Here is a 19,459-nt window from a genome sequence, read left to right as displayed (position 1 = left end):
GAAATAAGAAAACTATAAAGAACAGATTAGTGGTTTCCAGGGGTTAGAAATGGGGGACAGAGGTGGAGATGGCTATAAAAGGATAGTATGGCAGATGGCTCTGTGATGACGGAACAGCTCTGTATCTTGCTTATGTTGCTGTTTTCATCAATCTGCACAGGTGATAAAATGAAATAGAACTATATACCACATGCAACACAAATGAGTGCATGTAAAATGGGTGAAATTTGAATAAGCTCTGTGGACTGTCCCAATGTCAATTTCTTAGTGGTGAATCTACAATTAAAAAGCTAAAAAACGTTTTTTTTGGAAATGTTTTTAGTGCTGCTAAAAATGGAAGTGGAGAGATGACAATAGACCTCAGCTGTGGGATCATTCAGTAGACAGAACCTGGAATAGTGTGTGAAAGTGTATGGTTGGGATTCTATTAACAGCAGGGGTAAACGTCAGTCAGTACAATTGAGTTTTTCCTTATTCTTCTCAACCAGTTTCCTGAAGCAAAGCCTATCTCTTCTATTGAATTGTTTTCTTTTGCCTTTTCTTTTTTTTTTTTGAGACAGGGTCTCATTCTGTCACCCAGGCTGGAGTGTGGTGGCACAGTCTTGGCTCACTGCCTGGACCTTCCAGGCTCAGGAGAGTCTCCCACCTCATCCTCCTGAGTAGCTGGAACTACAGGCATGTGCCACCACACCAGGCTAATTTTTTTTGTAGAGACGGGGTTTCCCCATGTTGTCCAGGCTGGACTCGAATTCGTGGGCTCAAGCAATCTGCTGAGCCAAAGTGTTGGGATTACGGGTGTGAGCCACCAAACCCAGCCTTTTTTAATTTACAAAATAGAGACAGGGATCTGCTCTGTCACCCAGGCTGGAGTGCGGTGGCACAATCTTGGCTCACTGCAGCCTCGACCTCTTGGGTTCAAGCAATCCTCCCACCTCAGCCTCCCGAGTAGCTGGGACTACAGGGGTGTGCCACCATGTTTGGCTATATTTTTTTTGTCATTGTTGCTTTTTTTGTAGAGATGAAGTCTCAGCCCAGGCTGGTCTAGAACTCCTAGGCACAAGTGACTGCTCCTGCCTAGGCCTTCTAAAATGTTGGGATTAACTGGCGTGAGCCACTGTGCCCGTCCTGCTAAGCCTATCTTGTAATGATAGATTTTTCTGTCTTTTCCTATCTGCCTTATAATTAGTGACAGACCATCTAAACCAAACTCAGGAAAGAATTACCTTAGGAAAGCTTTCATCATCAAAAAGCATCTTATAATTGCACAAGTATATACAAGATGATCTATTATCAACGGTTTATAATGGCCAAAGATAAGTCGCCAGAATATTTCCAGAAAAAAGTTATAATGGCCAAAGAATGGAACAACTTAAATACACAGGGGATGGTAAATCCACACAATAAAATACTGTACACAAGAAAGAAAACATAAGCGGCACTCTACACACTGCTATGAAAGCAGATCAATATAAAAGCAGAAAAAAGCCAAGTATAGAAGTGTAGACTAAATATAAAATACTCACTGGAGGCCAGGCACAGTGGCTTACACCTGTAATCCTAGCACTTTGGGAAGCCGAGGTGGGTGGGTCACTTGAGGTCAGGGTCTTTAAGACAGGGTCTTCCTATATTACCCAGGCTGGCCTTGAACTCCTGCACTCAAATGATCCTCCCACCTTAGCCTCTCAAATAGCAGGGACTACAGATGCACAGCACCATGCCTAGCTTCCAAAATGGATAAATCTTATTTCACTATGCTAAGTGAAATAAGCCAGTCACAGGACAAATATTGCATGATCCCACTATATGAGAGATCTATAATAGTCAAACCCGTAGAAACAGAGTAGAAGGGTGGTTGCTGGAGGCCAGGGAAATGGAGAGTTGTTCAACAGGTATAAAGCTTCAGTTATGCAAGACAAGTAAGGTCTAAAGATCTGTTGTACAACATGGTGCCTGTAATTAACAATACTATATTGTACACCTAAAGATTTGTTAAGAGGATAGGTCGTGAGTTAAGTGTTCTTACCACAGAAGACAAAACAAAAACTTAACAGCAACCAAAAAGCAAAAAACAAAGGGGCAGGAGGAAACTTGTGGAGATGACAGATATGTTTATTACGCTGATTGTGGTGATGGTATCAAAGGTGTGTGCATATAGTCAGACCCATCAAATTGTATTCTTTAAATATGTAACAACTGTACTTCTATAAAGCTGGTAAAAAACACTGTACCTGTTTGTTTTTACTTCAATGTGGCTATAAGAAAATATAAAATTACATTATATTACAGCTTGCATTCTATTTGTATAGGACTGTCCTGCTCAAGATGGATTAACAGGTGTGTGACAGTCACTGCCTGCTGAGAGCAGGGTGTAGGGAACCTGGGGTTGGAAAGGAGACTTGTCACTGTATGCTCTTCCATTTATCAATATTTCATATTTTGAGAAGACATGAAATTTTTGAACGAAGATACAGAAAATCCTTGTCAATAGTTTATCTACCAGAGAGATTCAGAAACCTTGCATTCTTGGTTTTCAGGTCTTGGTTGAGAGTTCTAACACCTTTGAAAAATCTCAAGAGTAACCTGGTAATATTATCTTCATTGAACTAAAATTACATTTTGCTTTAATCTGATAGTCCTCTTAATCCAAAAGGTCAACATCAAGTTAAACAACATCCAGTTTCACTTTGATGTTCATAGCTGCTAATTCAGCTACAAAATACCGAAAAACATAAGGCACAGAAACAGTATCGATAGTGTCACTGCGATTACACAGAGTACAGTTGTATTTTCTGTTGCGCATGGCAGACCAAGAAGGGGGTGGCTTCTCCAACAGTGGAGAGAGTAAACTGCCACACTTCACACACACATGGGCTACCGACCGATCCGAGCAGTTGAAGAGGCGGTCATGAAGGAGAAAAGATGTACCGTGAGCTAAAAGCGCATCCCGTTCCATCTCCCCAAAACGGATTCCACCCTGGACATTTCTTCCCCCAATAGGCTGGTTGGTGACTCTGTCTCGGGCTCCAGTTGTCCTTACTTGAAATTTGTCTGAGACCATATGGCGTAAGCGCTGATAATAAACCACTCCTATGAAGATGTCTGCTTCCAGTTCTAGCCCACTGATGCCACTATATAACCTCTCGGTGCCATAGAAATTGTAGCCAGCAGCCTTTAACATCTCACCAAAGTATTCTAAGGCCGAGTTCTCCTCCGAGAAGATGAAGGGTGTAGCATCATGGCAGAGACCATGCAAAGCTGCAGACTTCCCGGCCATACTCTCAATTAACATCCCAATGGTCATGCGGGATGGAAAACCATGGGGATTGAACAGAATGTCTGGGACCATCCCACTCTCAGTAAAAGGCATGTCCTCAGCCGGCCACAATCTGCTTAAAATGCCCTTCTGCCCATGACGACTGGCAAATTTATCTCCGATAGTTGGGTTCCGAGGCACTCTCATACTGATGCAAACACACTTGAATTTTCCACTCCCAGTGTCATTACTGCACACTTTGATGTTATCCACAACACAATTTTCTTTACTCCTAGGAAAAAGTAAACCGTATAAGGTCAGCCTATTTGTTTAAACTTATAGAGATAAGTTTCATTGATATAATTAGTGCTTCATAAAGGATATTTGTAAAACTTTTTTTTTTTTTTTTTTTTATGAGACAGGGTCTCACTCTGTTGCCCAGGCTGGAGTGTGGTGGTGCGATTACAGCTCACTGCAGCCTTCACTTTCCGGGTTCAAGCAATCCTCCCACCTCAGCCTCCTGAGTAGCTGGGACTACAGGTATATGCCACCAGGCCTGGCCAATCTTTAAATTTTTTGTAGAGATAGGGTCCCACTACATTGCCCAGACTGATCATGAACTCCTGTGCTTAAGGGATCCTCCTGTTTTGGTCTCCCAAAGTGTTGGGATTGCAGGTGTGAACTACTGTGCCTGGCCTGCAAAACTCATTCTTACCTTTATTCTCCAATACAAACAGAGATGGTATGAATAGAGCTATTGGTGATATTCACTACAGAATTATGTTCATCTGAAAGAAAACTAGCAACAAAGGCAACTGAAAAATTATTATGAAGGCCTATTGAAATAAATTATATTGTAAAATAAGCTAAAATAAGACATTTCTAATAAGAGGTAAGAGCTCAACATTTTGGCTAGGAAACATTGCTAACATTGTATATGAGAAACATGACAAAGTTTGGATAATACAGTTTTTAAAAAAAGCACAAATAGGCCAGGCATGGTGGCTAACGCCTGTAATCCTAGCACTTTGGGAGGCTGAAGCAGGTGGATCACTTGAGCCCAGGAGTTCGAGACCCGCCTGGGCAACAGGGCGAAACCGTCTCTACTAAAAATACAAAAAATTAGCTGGGCATGGTGGTCCGTGCCTGTAGTCCCAGCTACTTGAAGGCTGAGGCGAGAGGATTGCTTGAGCCCGGGAAGTGGAGGTTGTAGTGAGCTGAGATCACTCCACTGCACTCCAGCCTGGCTGACACACTGAGACCCCGTCTCAAAACAAAAAAAACCAGCTTGGATGCCCAAACTTACTTATAGTACATCACAAAACTTTCTCCAGTGTTGAGGTTTAGGTAGCTGTAATATGGATCTCCATACTGCAGTTTTGCTCCTATAAACGGCAATCCATCGTCATCTAACTTCTGCAAAATGCGTGGGTCACCAGGTTTCATTCCAAACACCAGGCTACTATCTCCTTGTTTAATTTTTTCAGAGAGGTCTATGAACTCAGACTTGTAGACACTTCCATGGGCAAAGCCTCGTTCCCAAGAGGCCTTATTCACAATCTGTGAAGTAAAAGAATCGTTAAAAGACTGAGGCCAAGTGAGGATTTTCAAAATAAAACTAGGTAGGACTATAATACTTGGTTTAGGATAACTGGCATCACATTTTAACTTTCCTCACATTTTCCAAATCACTGATACTAACTACAAAAACCCAGACATGGCTGGGCATGGTGGCTCACGCCTGTAATTCCAGCACTTTAGGAGGCCAAGGCAGGTGGATCACTTGAGGTCAGGAGTTCGAGACCAGCCTGGCCAACATGGTGAAACCCCATCTCTACTAAAAATACGAAAATTAGCCAGGCATGGTGGCGGGTGCCTGTAGTCTCAGCTACTCGAGAGGCTGAGGCAGGAGAATTGCTTGAACCCAGGAGGTGGAGGTTGCAGTGAGCCAAGATCGTGCCACTGCACTCCAGCCTGGGCAACAAAGCAAGACTCCGTCTCAAAAATAAAAAACAAACAAACAAACAAAAAACAAGAAAAACAAAACCCAGGCACACAGAAATAGCTTAAAATCTAATCATACTTAAATATAAAAGGTAGATAGATCCAAAACCAAACTTCAAAATTTACTCATAATATGCACTCAAATATGCAAGACATATGTGTATCTGAATATTTAGTGGATATTCCTCAAGGCTCGCCCACTTTCAACTTAGACTAAGAACTAATCATTTAATAGAACATCATGTGCCAAATACTAGGTACTTGGGTACACAAAAATATTCCTTCAGTGATTTCACAGTAAACAAACAAGTTAAAAAATAAAAAGATTGGAACAATATTTCCCGGTAAAACTTACCATGGCATCTTCCATATCATAGCCAGTGTAAGAAATCACAGCAACGATGGCATTGGTCCCAATTGGATAGTTATCCATGTCATAATAATCATACATGGAGGGTCTCACCAAGGGACTCTGAGGAGTCTGAAGACGATATAGTTTGTTATCCGATCGGTCTTGATAAGTGAGAAGTGGAAAGCCCATAGTTTGCTTACCTACATGGAGAAAAAACATCTTAGCATTTTCTGCTTCTTTCATCTTGATTATAGGTGTGATACACAACACTGGAAACAACTAAATATTCATCAGAGGAAAATGAATAAATAAATAATCATGGTAGTTATGCTTACTTTAGACTAATACATAAGCTGTGAAAATGAAGTAAACCTAAATGTATCAACGTGACCAGACCAGGAAAACCATGCTGAGTGGGAGAAAGTGCAGACTGACATTTAATATGATACGATTTATGTGCATTTGCAACACCCCCAAACAATTCTATACTTAGTTTATGGATATATGTATGATGTAATAAAAGCTTTAGAAGGGGACAGAAAGGAAGTACACAAATTACAGGATATCACTACTGGTGGGAGAAAAGGGGATAGTAATTATTATGTAATTAGATTACTTTCTTACAGCGGAATATGTATTTAATTCTAAGTAGTGGAATATGGGGTGAGATTCCTCTGTGTACTACCTCACAGTATAATCATTTCACAACAAAATGATTTTAAAATATAAATACAAGTGAAATTTTTAAAAAAATTATAGACTTAGAGCTTCCAGTAATAAAGGGCTACTCTTACAAGACCACCCTCAGCACGTAAGTATAAGACGCAGACCCCCAACTACACATATAGCACTGGAGAGTAACCAAAAGCTGTCAGAAGCTGAGAAGAGTTTTTACTTGGACAAAAGGAACACACTGGGTGAATTTCCAGGTTTTTAAGTATTTATGTATTTATTTTTGCCTTACGGCCCAGTGTGGCAGCTACAACTTAGATAGAAATCCACAGTCTTACTGGCTTGAAGAACCAGGAAATAGAGTTCTGAGCATGACAACAATTGGGAAGGGGGAACATTTCAGAAATGAGAGAACCACAAAGGGAGACCCTTAAATTCAGCATATAAATTGGGTCCAAATCTTTGGTGGACTCCTGAACTATGCAAGCATGGGACAGATCACAGCAGCCCACCTAAGGCTGAAGAATGTACTTCAACTGCCATGTTCACCAAGTTAAGTACCAGTGAAAACTAAAAACCAATCCTCTTCCCCTGGAGAATTTTTGGTGACATGCACTGAGCCAGGTGATGGACTGTATATTAAGAAGGAAAGACATAAAATGAAAAAAATTAAAATGTAATTGAAGGCCAAACACCACACTAAAAACAAACAAAACCAATCCTCTTCAGAGGACCCTAACAGGATCCAGGGTTTAAAACATATTCCTCGCAATGTTCATAATACAATCCAATATTACTGGGCATACAAAGAAATGGTGAAACTTGACTTATACTCAAAAAGACTGATACTGAGATGACCCAGACATTGGAATCTGCAGATAATGATTTTACAACACCCATCATATAAAACTATGCTCAAAATATAAAGGAAAACATGCCCACAATGAATGAAGATAAGAAATCTTAGAGAAGAAAGAAACTATAAAAAAAGAAACAAGTCAGGCCAGGCGCAATGGCTCATGCCTGCAATCCCAGCACTTTGGGAGGCTGAGGCAGGCAGATCACTTGAGGTCAGGAGTTTGAGACCAGCCTGGCCAACATGATAAAACCCTGTCTCTACTAAAAATACAAAAAATTAGCTGGGCATGGTGGCACATGCCTGTAATGTCAGCTACTCAGGAGGTAGAGGCAGGAGAATCGTTTGAACTGGGGAGGCAGAGGTTGCAGTGAGCCAAGATCGTGCCACTGCACTCCAGCCTGGGTGACAGAGCGATACCGTGTCTCAAAAAAAAAAGAAAAAAAAAAAAAAAAAAAACAAGTAGAAGTGCTGGACTTGAAAAATACAGTCATGCACTGCATAACAATGTTTTAGTCAATGCAGGATGGCATATATACTATGGTGATCCCATATTTTTACTGTACCTTTTCTATGTTTAGCTACACAAATCCTTGCCATTGTCTTACAACTGTAGACAGTACACAGTACAGTTACATGCCACCCAGGTTTGTAGCCTAGGAGCAACAGGCTGTACCATATACTAGGTGTGTAGTAGTCTCTGCCATCTAGGTTTGTGTAAGTTCACTCTATGATGTTCACACTACGACAAAATCACATACGACTCATTTTGAAGATATCCCTGTCGTTAAGGGCACATGACTGTAAGCAAAAATTCAGTAGAAGACAGAATAAAAAGTGACTGTGATAATAGGTCAATAAAAATAATCCAATCTGGGCCAGGTGCAGTGGCTCACACCTGTAACCCCAGCATTTTGGGAGGCTGAGGCAGGCAGATCACTTGAGGTCAGGAGTTTGAGACCAGCCAGGCCAACATGGTGAAACCCTGTCTCTACTAAGGTGTGTGCCTGTAATGCCAGCTCCTCGGGAGGCTGAGGCAGGAGAATTTATTGAACACGGGAGGCAGAGGTTGCAGTGAGCCGATTGTACCACTGCACTCCAGTCTGGGCAACAAAGCAAGGCTCCATCTCGGAAAAAAAAAAAAAAGATCCAATCTGAAGAAAATAAAGAAAAAAGAGAACAGAAACTCAATGTCTTATGGAACAATATCAAAAGGTTTAAATATATGAATAACTGATAGAAGGGGAAAAAAGAGAGAAAAGGATAGGAGCAATGTTTTTAAAAATAATGACAGAAGAGTTTAGCAATTTAATTAAATTAAAAAAACAAAAAACAAATTTGAGGCCGGGCGCAGTGGCTCACGCCCGTAATACAGCACTTTGGGAGGCCAAAGTGGGCAGGTGACCTGAGGTCAGGAGTTCGAGACCAGCCTGGCCAACATGGTGAAACTCCGTCTCTACTGAAAATACAAAAATTAGCTGGGTGTGGTGGTGAGTCCCTGTAGACCCAGCTACTTGGAAGGCTGAGGCAGGAGAATCACTTGAACCCAGGAGACAGAGGTTGCAATAAGCCGAGATCACACCACTGCATTCCAGCCTAGGCGATAGAGCAAGACTCTGTCTCAAAAAAAAAAAAAAGAAACACACTATATTCAGAAGACTGCTGCCTTCTAACTAGAAATGACAGAGACTAAGAAGAGACAGTGTAACAACAACTTTTAAGTGTTGGAAGAAAAATAACTGTCAACTCAGAATTGTATATCCAGTGAAAGATTCCTTCAAGTGAAGCAAAATAAAGCCATTTTCAGATAAATGAAAACCAAGAGAATTTGTGGCCAGCAACCTGCACTATAAAAAAATGCTAAAGGAAGATTATCAGGCTGAAGGAAAATTGTATGCAATAAAAACTTGAATCTTGCAGCAGGAATGAAGAGGATTGGAAGTGACAAATATGCGGGTGACTATAATTGCTTGTATTCTTCAAAAAATCAAATAATAAGACCTCAGGCACACCCAAATCTATGGACATTCTATACCTTTTTCTTCAAAAATGTCAATGTCAAAGACAAAGAATGGTTAAAGATCTTTTATAAATTACAGGAAACTAAATAGACATGCCAACTAAATACAATGAGTGATCCTGGGTTGGTTGCTTGTGGCACAGGAAAAAAAAAAAAACTTGCCATAAACTGTATTTTTGGAACAAATGGTCAGCATATGTAAATAAGGACAATAAAAGAGTATGCTAGTATCAAGTTTACTTTCCTGATTGTGACTATAACATCATCCCTCTTCCTTACCCATCTGGCACTGGTACATGTTCCGTGGACTCTGGTTGTGATCAGAGAAAGGGATGAAGTTGGCAATCACACTCAGCAGGCTGTGTGGAAAGAGTTCCTGGTGTGTGGTAACTCCAGCAAAAACCTCATCCTCAAAGATAGCGACATTCATGAAGATCTGGAAGAGCAGATGTCCAAGGCACAAAATAACTGCAACTGCTTACACATTTACTCTTACCATTTCTCAGAGTTCAATACTCAAAGACTCAAGAGAAAACCATCCCCACCCAGCATCCTGAGTGCTGAAGGGATCAACTGGGAAGCACAGGGAAGCGACCAGTTAGAAATACCACTTGCTTTACATATCTCACTCTAAATCTACCCCAGACCAATTGTGAAGGGGAATAGGAAGAAAAATTTTTAAGTAGCACAAAGCCTATAATTTTGCAACTGCAAATATGTAGGCAAAGACTGAGTGTGAATCTAATGGAATGTTTTCACTTCACGGCTGAGGCAGGGCCAGATACAAAGGAGTTCTGGGAGCTAGACAAGATGGGAGGCAGGTAATGTGACCACCAGCTCTCTCTCAGGTTCTGTGGAGTGAGATCAGACATGGAAATTGCTCTGTGCTGATCACAGAGGAGGTGGAAAGTCTGACTTTCTTTCAAATGTCCAACTGTTGTTGTAACACAAACAACCCTTTTATAAAGGAAGAGTTAAGTATCTGAAAGTTGCATACTATACAAACAAGCACATACACTCATCCATCACACATATGTATTTACCTGTTCCATAGTTCCAATTAGCTCTTCTTTGCCCAATTCTAAGTTCTGCACAGGCCGTACCAGTCTACAAGGAGTGGTAAAAAGGAACAATCCTGGGTACAGACTTGGTTTTCCTGTCATGGGTATAAGGACCACTTCCGTCCAGGGAGGAATTCTTTTCTCTCTCAACACCTGTTTTTAACAAAAACAGAGTTTAACAAACCTGTCCCACAGCCATGGCTGTCGCTGCTAGTCTTATGCCCCATGGAATACCACTCATCCACACTCAGCCATGGTAAAAGGCCTACTTCCTTGGGTGCTCATCCCAGCTAGCAGACAAATCACTAACTACTGAGGCTAAGGATAAAGCACACCATGAATGCACGTGTCGATACACTAAAGGAAATTCTGTCCTCTGTGATCTAAAATACACTAGATTACTGGTTTTATTTGTAAATTTAATAAACCAAAAACTCATGGGTGGGCCGGGGGTGGCTTATACGTGTAATCCCAGCACTTTAGGAGGCTAAAGTGGGTGGATCACTTGAGCCCAGAAGTTCAAGACCAGCCTGGGCAACATGATGAAACTCTGTCTCTACAAAAATTTAAAAATTACCTGAGTGTGGTGGTACGTGCCTGTAGTCCCAGCTAATTGGGAGGCTGAGGTGGGAGGATCACCTTGAGCCCAGGAGGTTGAGGCTGCAGTGAGCCATGATCATGCCACTGCATTCCAGCCTGGGTGACAGAGTGACCCTGTCTCAAAAACAAAACAAAAAAACTCCAACAAACTCCTGGGTGAAAGGAGAAATAAAAACCTAAATTACAGAAACCTGAAAACAACAACAACAACAACAACAACAAAAAACCCATGTGTCAGAACTCATGGGGATTCACAGCTAAATGCATTATCATTAAAAATGAGAGGATGTTTGGTGGAGGGGGACATGGGGGGATGTTGGTCAAAGAGTATAAAGCTTCAGTTACGGAACAGAATTAAGTTTCTGGAGATCTCATGTACAGCATGTGACTATAGTGAAGAATACTATATTGCATGCTTGGAATTTACTAAAGAGCATATCTTAAGTGTCCTCATCCCCCGACCCTCCACAATGCTAACCAAAAAAAAGAGAATGAAAATAAATTCTCTATAAAAAAGATAAAATCTGAGACTAACAAGGCAGGCAGCTCATTTGAGGTCAGGAGTTCGAGACCAGCTGGGGCAACATGGAGAAACCCCATCTCTACTAAAAATACAAAAATTACCCAGGCGTGGTGGTGTGCACCTGTAATCCCAGCTACTTGGGAGACTGAGGCAGGAGAATTGCTTGAACCTGGGAGGCGGAGGCTGCAGTGAGCCAAGATCACACCACTTGCACTGCAGCCTGGGTGACAGAGCGAGACTCTGCCTCAAAAAAAAAAAAAAAAGGAATGACTGTTTAATGGTTACAGAGTTTCAATTTGTGATGATGAGAAAGTTCTGAAGATGGTGATGACTGCACAATATGAATGTACTTAAAACCCTGAACTGTACACTAGATCAAATCTCATACACTCTCTGAGCATCGAAATAAGTAGTAACAGAATATTCACAAAATTAAACAAGCATCTATAAATCTATGCTAACATAAATAAATGAACAACTAATAGAAAAGAAAGCCCTCCCTTACAGAATAGCAACTAATAAACATAGAAAAAATGCTGGTGGGGGAAAACACCATGTGGTAACCATCACAGTAATATTAACTCAGCAAAGAACCACCAACGGAATAGTAATTCAGCAAATAATTCATCAACTAGTGGGTGAAAATATGAAGGAAGGGGGCTCCACATAGCTTTCAACTATGTCTCCATAAGTTACTTATTACAGAGAAAAACAGAAACTGTACAGTGAATTAACCTGAAGAACACAACTTTGAAGGGATCAGTTAACATGAGTCGTAACAGGACAAACCAACATCAGATGCTTCCTGAAATATCTTGAATCTCATCATGAGGAAGCAAAACATAAACCTAAATTACAGGAGAGCTGTGATTCCCAGCACTTCGGGAGGCCAAGGCAGGCGGATCACTTAAGGTCAGGAGACCAGCCTGACCCAAATGGTGAAACCCCACCTCTACTAAAAATAAAAAAAATTAGCCAGGCGTGGTGGTATACACCTGTAGTCTCAGCCTACTCCGGAGGCTGAGGCACAAGACTCTGACTCAAAAAAATAAAAATAAAAGACTGGTGGTTGGCAGCATCTAGGTGGCTTCAGGATGGGGCTGGTCACCAGAAAGACCAAGCCAGGATTAGAGGATTGGGACTTTCAGCCCCACCCTCAACCTCCAGGGAGGGGATAGGGGCTGGAGGTTAAGCTAATCACCAATGGCAAATGATTCCATCAGTCATCCTATGTAATAAAGCCTCCATAACAACCCAAAGGACTGGGGGTCAGGATAGCCGGGCACAGTGGTACAGTCCTGTGGTCAGGCTGCTTGGCAAGCTGAGGTGGGAGGATCATTTAAGCCTGGGACATTAAGACTGCAGTGAGCTGTGATTGTGCCACTGCACTCCAGCCTGGGCAACAGAGTGAGACCTGTCTCTTAAAAAAAAAAAAGAAAAGAAAAGAAAAAAAAAAGAGAGCATTACTGAGACAACTGGTGGAATCTGAGTATCAACTACGGATCCCACCCACATGGCCTTCTCTGATTTTCGTAAGTGTACTGCGGTTATTGAAGAGAAAGTCCTTGTTCTTAGAAAAAGTACGCTAAAATCTTTATGGAAAATGAGACAATGTCTCAATACTGCTCTCAAATGATTCAAAAGAAAAAAATTATAAAGAATATACAGAAGATAAAGCATGTGGGGCAAAGCATAGCAACTGGTGGATCTGGGTAATGTGTATACAGGGGGGTCCCATGTGCTGATTAAACATCTTTGCTCTAAGTGTAAAATTATATCAAATGAGCCACAATTCCACTTATAGGAATATAAGAATTAAAGAATTAAAAGCACAAGGACTTAAATGGATATTGGTATACTCATGTTCATAGCAGCATTATTTGCAATGACCGAAAGGTAGTAACAACTCAAGTGTCCAACAGAGCACTTAAATGAAAACTAAAATTTAGTTTAAACATTTTTTAAAAATAAAAACACAGAACAGAATATAAACCACAAACTCAGCCTGTTGCCAAAGGATAATTCTTTCAATGGCCATTATCAAAGCAACAAATACTCTTCGCTAGGAGGAAATCCCAAAGGTAAGTTATTCAAAGAATGTCATTCTACTTTTTAAAAATATATTTTCAAAACCTAGGAGGCAATGGGGTATAACTTCTACCTTGCATATTTTGAATATTACTGAAATATCTGTATTTTGAGATCCCTTATATGCCACTAGTATTAAGAAGGGGAAAAAAAGTTAAAATTAGTTAGATAAGCAGACTGAGGTGCCTCAATGAAACTGCCAAAGAATGTATATGGGTCAAATATCTGTCACTGACCCCAACCAATGAGGCCAGTATAAGGCAAGCCTCTGTCACCAGAGGGAATGCACAGGCATTCTGGACGCTGTGACCCCCTGACCACTTGATCACTCTAGACCGCCCAGGGGTTAACCCCAAAACTAGAAAGGAACTGAAAAACCTAAGGTCAAGGGATAGGACAATTCACAAAGCCTCAAGCCCACCTTAAAATGACGAAGAGAATCTGCGATGCCTGGAGCAAGCTCCTTATCCACCCAGCCAACCATGACGCCGTCCAGCAGGACAGGGTAGCACTCACTGTATGATCGGTGGGGAGCTCCATCAATGGGAGTGACCCCTGGTAAAGGGAACAAACAGCACAATCACATCAGAATGCTTCATCCAACATTCCAGATTCCCTCCAGATGGGGTCAACAGCTGCTGTATCAGTTCAGATATCAAATTATCCTTGTCTCTATAACAGGTACAGGCATTATTTCTTTTAACTGCACTTCAGATATTTCAAGCAGGCTTATCAATGCCATTTTTCCAACAACAAGTGTTCCCTTTGTGTCTCTGTGCCGGCATTTTGGTAATTCTTGCAATATTTCAAATATTATTATTATTATATCTGTTATGGTGATCTGTGATTAGTGATCTCTGATGTTACTACTGGACTTGTAGATGTGGTAGAAATAGCAAGACAATTAGAATTAGAAGTAGAGCCTGAAGCTGTGAGTGAATTGCTGCAATCCCATAATCAAACTGAATGGATGAGGAATTGCTTCTTGGAGGAGGAGCAAAAAAAATGTGTTTGTTTTGTTTTTGAGACAGGGTCTTGCTCTGTCGCTCAGGCTGCAGTGCAGTGGCATGATCATGGCTCACTGCAACCTCAATCTCCCGGATTTAAGCAGTCCTCCCACCTCAGCCTCCCGAGTAGCTGACAGGTGTGTGCCATCATGCTTGGCTAATTTTAAAATTTTTTTTTTGTAGAGACAGGGTCTCCCTATGTTGCCTAGGCTGGTCTCGAACTCCTGGGATCAAGCAGTCCTCTCGCCTTGGCCTCCCAAAGTGCTGGAATTACAGGCCTGAGCCACTGTGCCCAGCATAGTGGTTTCTTGAGATGGGATCTCAAGAAATGAGAAGATGCTGTAAACATTGTTGAAATGACAATAAAGGATTTAGATTATTTCATAAACTTAGTTGATAAAACAGCGGCAGGGTTTGAGGGGACTGACTGCAACTTGGAAATAATCTCCTCTGTGGGTAAAATGCTATCAAACAGCATCACATGCTACAGAGAAATCTTTCGTGAAAGGAACATTCAATTGGTGTGGCAAACTTCTTTGTTTTATTTTAAGAAATTGTCACAGGCCGGGCGCAGTGGCTCACGCCTGCAATCCCAGCACTTTGGGAGGCAGAGGCGGGTGGATCACGAGGTCAGGAGATCGAGACCATCCTGGCTAACACGGTGAAACCCCGTCTCTACAAAAATACAAAAAAATTAGCCAGGCATGGTGGCGGGCGCCGGTAGTCCCAGCTACTCGGGAGGCTGAGGCAGGAGAATGGCGTGAACCTGGGAGACAGAGCTTGCAGTGAGCCGAGATCACGACACTGCACTCCAGCCTGGGTGACAGAGCAAGACTCCGTTTCAGAAAAAAAAGAAAAAAAAAAAAGAAAAAAAAGAAATTGTCACAAGCCGGCCAGGTGCAGTCGCTCACACCTGTAATCCCAGCACTTTGGGAGGCCAAGGCGGGCAGATCACCTGAGGTCGCGAGTTCGAGACCAACCTGACCAACATGGAGAAACCCCAGTCGCTACTAAAAATACAAAAAAAAATTATCCAGGCATGATGGTGCATGCCTGTGGTCCCGGCTACTCAGGAGGCTGAGGCGGGAGAATCACTTGAACCCGGGAGGTGGAGGTTGCGGTGAGCCAAGATCGCGCCATTGCACTCCAGCCTGGGCAAGAGCGAAACTTTGTCTCAAAAAAAACAAAAAAAAAAAAGAAAAGAAATTGTCACAAGCCATCCTAACCTTCAGCAACCACCGCCTGGATCAGTCAGCAGCCAGCAACATTGAGGCAAGACCTTCCACCAGCAAAAAGATTACAACTTACTGAAGGATCAGATGATTTAATATTTTTTAGCAATAAAGTATTCTTAAAATTGAAATATTTACAGCATAGTGTAAACATAACTTTCATATGCACTGTGGGAAACTGAGAAATTCATGTGGCTCACTTTATTGCAGCGCTCTGGAACCAAACCTGCAATATCTCCGGGGTAAGCCTGAAGGCTTTGGTATTGCTTGTGGAAGTTTAAATCGCTTCAGCAAGAACAGACAGGAAAGAAGTAGCAAGGGGACAGGGGCCTATGGGAGGGAGTATTTCACTGTATGTCAATATTTTTATTTCTAAGCCACCTAAATGCATTAAATGCATTAACCCCCAAAATGTAATTACAGTTGATCCTCATTATGTGCACATTTGCCTACTTGCTACATTATCTCTGTAACCACAAAATTAATACTGGGGATGCTTTCAAAGTCATTTCAGAACATGCAGCAAAAAACTTTGAGTCCCCTGATGCAGACGCTCCCCGCAGCTGAAGTCAAACAAGACGATGCCATGCCCTCTTGTCAGCTCATACTGTAAACAAGTGTCCCTTGCCAGTCTGTTCACTGGCACGTTTTCAGCATTTTTGTGCTTTTTGTTGGTGTGATTTCACTGTTTAAATAACAGCTTCCAAGCCTGGCATGGTGGCTCACACCTGTAATCCCAGCACTTTGGGAGGCCAAGGCAGAAGGAATGCTTGAGGCCAGGAGTTCAAGACCAGCCTGGATAACGTAGCAAGACCCCATCTCTACAAAAAAAAAAAAAAAAAAAAAAATTGCCTCCGAGTGCAGCACTGAAGTGCTGCCTAGTGTTCATAAATGCAAAAAGGTTGTGATGTGCCTAACAGAAAACAATGTGTGTTAGATAAGCCTATAATTACAGTGCTGTTGGCTGAGAATTCAATGTTACCACATGAACAATATATATTTTTAAAGGGTGTCTTTCAACAGAAACACACCAAAAACAAGGCTATATATTGATCAACTAACAAAAATGTTGTAACCCAAGGCTCAAAGGAACCTTACCCAGTATTTCCCCTAGGCACAATGGTTCAATATTCACTGGTGACTTTAAAGATGAGTACTGCAAATAATGAGAATCAACTGAAATTAAGTAAAAAAAGAACACTCTTCCATAAACCATAAATACATTCTGAAGACATCAAGTGTTTGTTAGAGTGTCACAAGTTACCCACCTCGTGTTTCATCTGTCACCACAATATGAACATCTCTATTGAAAGTTAGGTAGCGATTCTGTCTTCTTCTCCAGTGCCAGAGCAAAAAACCCTTCCTCATCTCTTTTTCTGCAGTTGGATATATTTTCTACCTCTCTACTTTTTCTTTTCTCCTTTCTACCCTCTCCTGGACTTTGACATTTTGAATCACCAGTAACAAAATTCTTTTCCTCGTAGAGGATAAACCTTCAAATTACACTGATTACATCTTCTGAATCTTGAGTATTTCTTGATTACTTTCTGTGGGGCCCTCTTCTTACAGGCCACTCTCTCTCTCTTTTTTTTTTTAGATGGAGTCTCACTCTGTCACCCAGGCTGGAGTGCAGTGGTGCAATCCTGGTTCCCTGCAACCTCCACCTCCTGGATTCAAGCGATTCTATTGCCTCAGCTTCCTGAGTAGCTGGGACCACAGGCACATGCCACCACACCCAGCTAATTTTTGTGTGTGTGTATTTTTAGTAGAGATGGGGTTTCGCCATGTTGGCCAGGCTGGTCTTAAACTCCTGACTTCAAGTGATCTGTACACCTTGGCTTCCCAAAGTGCTGGGATTACGGGCATGGGCCACCACGCCCGGCCAGGCCACTCTAATTGGGAGAAGTACTTTTAAGCAGAACTTTCTTGAGTCAATGCCCTTCTAGTTGCTTGAGAACACCTATCATCTGATCCCCATGAACTAGAAGTTTTACTGTATAAATATTAATCCCACTGAGGACCCTGTCCACAGACCACCAAAGACAGAACATTTCTAGTCTCCAAATCATAAATAGAGAACCCTGGGACTAGAAGACTGCAGAGAAGGCTGACATCTTTAGGTATGAAGGTAAATTCAAACCAAGTATCAAGCCAAACAGAGACAGACAGCAGCTTTAAGGTTATCAGGAAAAAAGGTTATGTATCTGGTAACATCAGGTAGACTGGAAAACCTCCTTTTAAACTGTCCTCCTGCAAACCAACACTGTTTTCTATTTAGAAATGCAAAGGTCCACCAAGAGATGCAAGAAGAAATGACCCAAAAAACTACTCAATAGCTTCTATACTTCCAATATTAACGACTAGTCTATTTCAAATGCTTTGGCATCATTCTTATTCATTTATTTTTCATTCTGGAAATAGGATCTTACTTTCCCACCCAGTCTAAAGTGCAGCAGCGGCACAATCACAGCTCACTGCAGCCTCAAACCCCTGGTCTCAAGCGATCCTCACTTCCATTATCTTTTTTTTTCCCCCAAAGAAAACAAAACACCTATAACACTTAGTTTCTCCTGTTTTCACTTTCAAAGAATGCATTCAGCCTTCTATAGAGGAGCCAAGAAAGCAGCCCAACTCCTGCACAGAAGAGTAAAAAAGAATTCTTATAGAAAATCTCTGCTGACTCTCCAAAAGCAGCACAACTTAACAGGTTAAAAACCATGTAACCTTGGCCAGGTGCGGTGGCTCACAACTGTAATCCCAACACTTTGGGAGGCCGAGGCAGGCACATCATGAGGTCAGGAGATCGAGACCACCCTGGCTAACATGGTGAAACTCTGTCTCTACTAAAAATACAAAAAATTAGCCGGGCGTAGTGGCAGACGCCTGTAGTTCCAGCTACTCGGGAGGCTGAGGCAGGAGAATGGCGTGAACCCACGAGGCGGAGCTTGCAGTGAGCCGAGATGGTGCCACTGCACTCCAGCCTGGGCGACAGAGCAAGACTCCATCTCAAAACAAACAAACAAAAAAAAAACAAAAAACAAAAAACAAAACACACATAACCAAACAAGATGTTTATCACTGTACACTACATACCCAAGTTGCACAGTAAAGCTGGAATAGATGCCGTATACACAAACTGTGTGACAACCTCACATACGGCAGTTAGGTGGTTCATCAGGCCACAGGGCTCCCCGTCTGGGGTATGCACGGGACAAAGGAAGCCCCAGGACTCTGGCAGCAGCCTGCGTACTGTGGTGGTCCTCATCTTGGCAAAATCAGCCCCTCTGTGCACGCAGCGGAAATGGGAGAGGTAGCGTATGAAGTTCAGCTTGTCAGCCACAACACAAAGTCCAGAATCTTGTAGGAGGCCAAGACCTTAATAAAACAAAAGTCATTCAAAAATGGGCCAATCTTTTAAAAAACGGAAATTTTTGAGGCTTTATGACAACAAAACCTCAGAGCACTCTACAGATCATAGAATGAATTATTACAACATTTATTCTCCTAGCTCTGATGAGTGTAAAAGAGTTCACAAAAAATATGTAAAATAATCCCCAGATTTCACAAACTGTATTAGCCCCAACTAGTTCCCTGTCTCCTCTATGACCTCCTTTGTGGGTGAACATTAAATGAGTTAATAAAACAGCAAGTAGTTAAATTCATCTGAGCGGGTCAGATAATAGACAACCAAGTAAGCAGGCTAATGAAAGAATCGGCATCAGTAACATGGGTTTTAAAAAAAAAAAAAAGGGCCAGGCACAGTGGTTCATGCTATAATCCCAGCACTTTGG

General features: G+C 41.8%; 1 protein-coding gene across 1 annotated transcript in view; it reads right to left on the bottom strand.

Annotated features, from left to right (window-relative positions):
- Positions 1 to 994: 994 nt before the first annotated feature.
- Positions 995 to 19,459, bottom strand: part of POLR1B (RNA polymerase I subunit B) — a 35,117-nt gene continuing 16,652 nt past the window's right edge. The window contains 7 exon segments of the mRNA NM_001135328.1: positions 995 to 3,545; positions 4,560 to 4,813; positions 5,613 to 5,809; positions 9,437 to 9,593; positions 10,201 to 10,371; positions 13,851 to 13,984; positions 18,762 to 19,043. Coding sequence (NP_001128800.1) covers positions 2,663 to 3,545; positions 4,560 to 4,813; positions 5,613 to 5,809; positions 9,437 to 9,593; positions 10,201 to 10,371; positions 13,851 to 13,984; positions 18,762 to 19,043 — 2,078 coding nt within the window. The 3' untranslated portion in view covers positions 995 to 2,662.

Source organism: Pongo abelii, chromosome 12, assembly GCF_028885655.2.
Source record: "Pongo abelii isolate AG06213 chromosome 12, NHGRI_mPonAbe1-v2.0_pri, whole genome shotgun sequence".
NCBI classification, from domain to species: Eukaryota; Metazoa; Chordata; class Mammalia; order Primates; family Hominidae; genus Pongo; species Pongo abelii.
The sequence above is the reverse complement of the archived record's forward strand: the minus strand, read 5'-3'. Positions and strand labels throughout refer to the sequence as shown.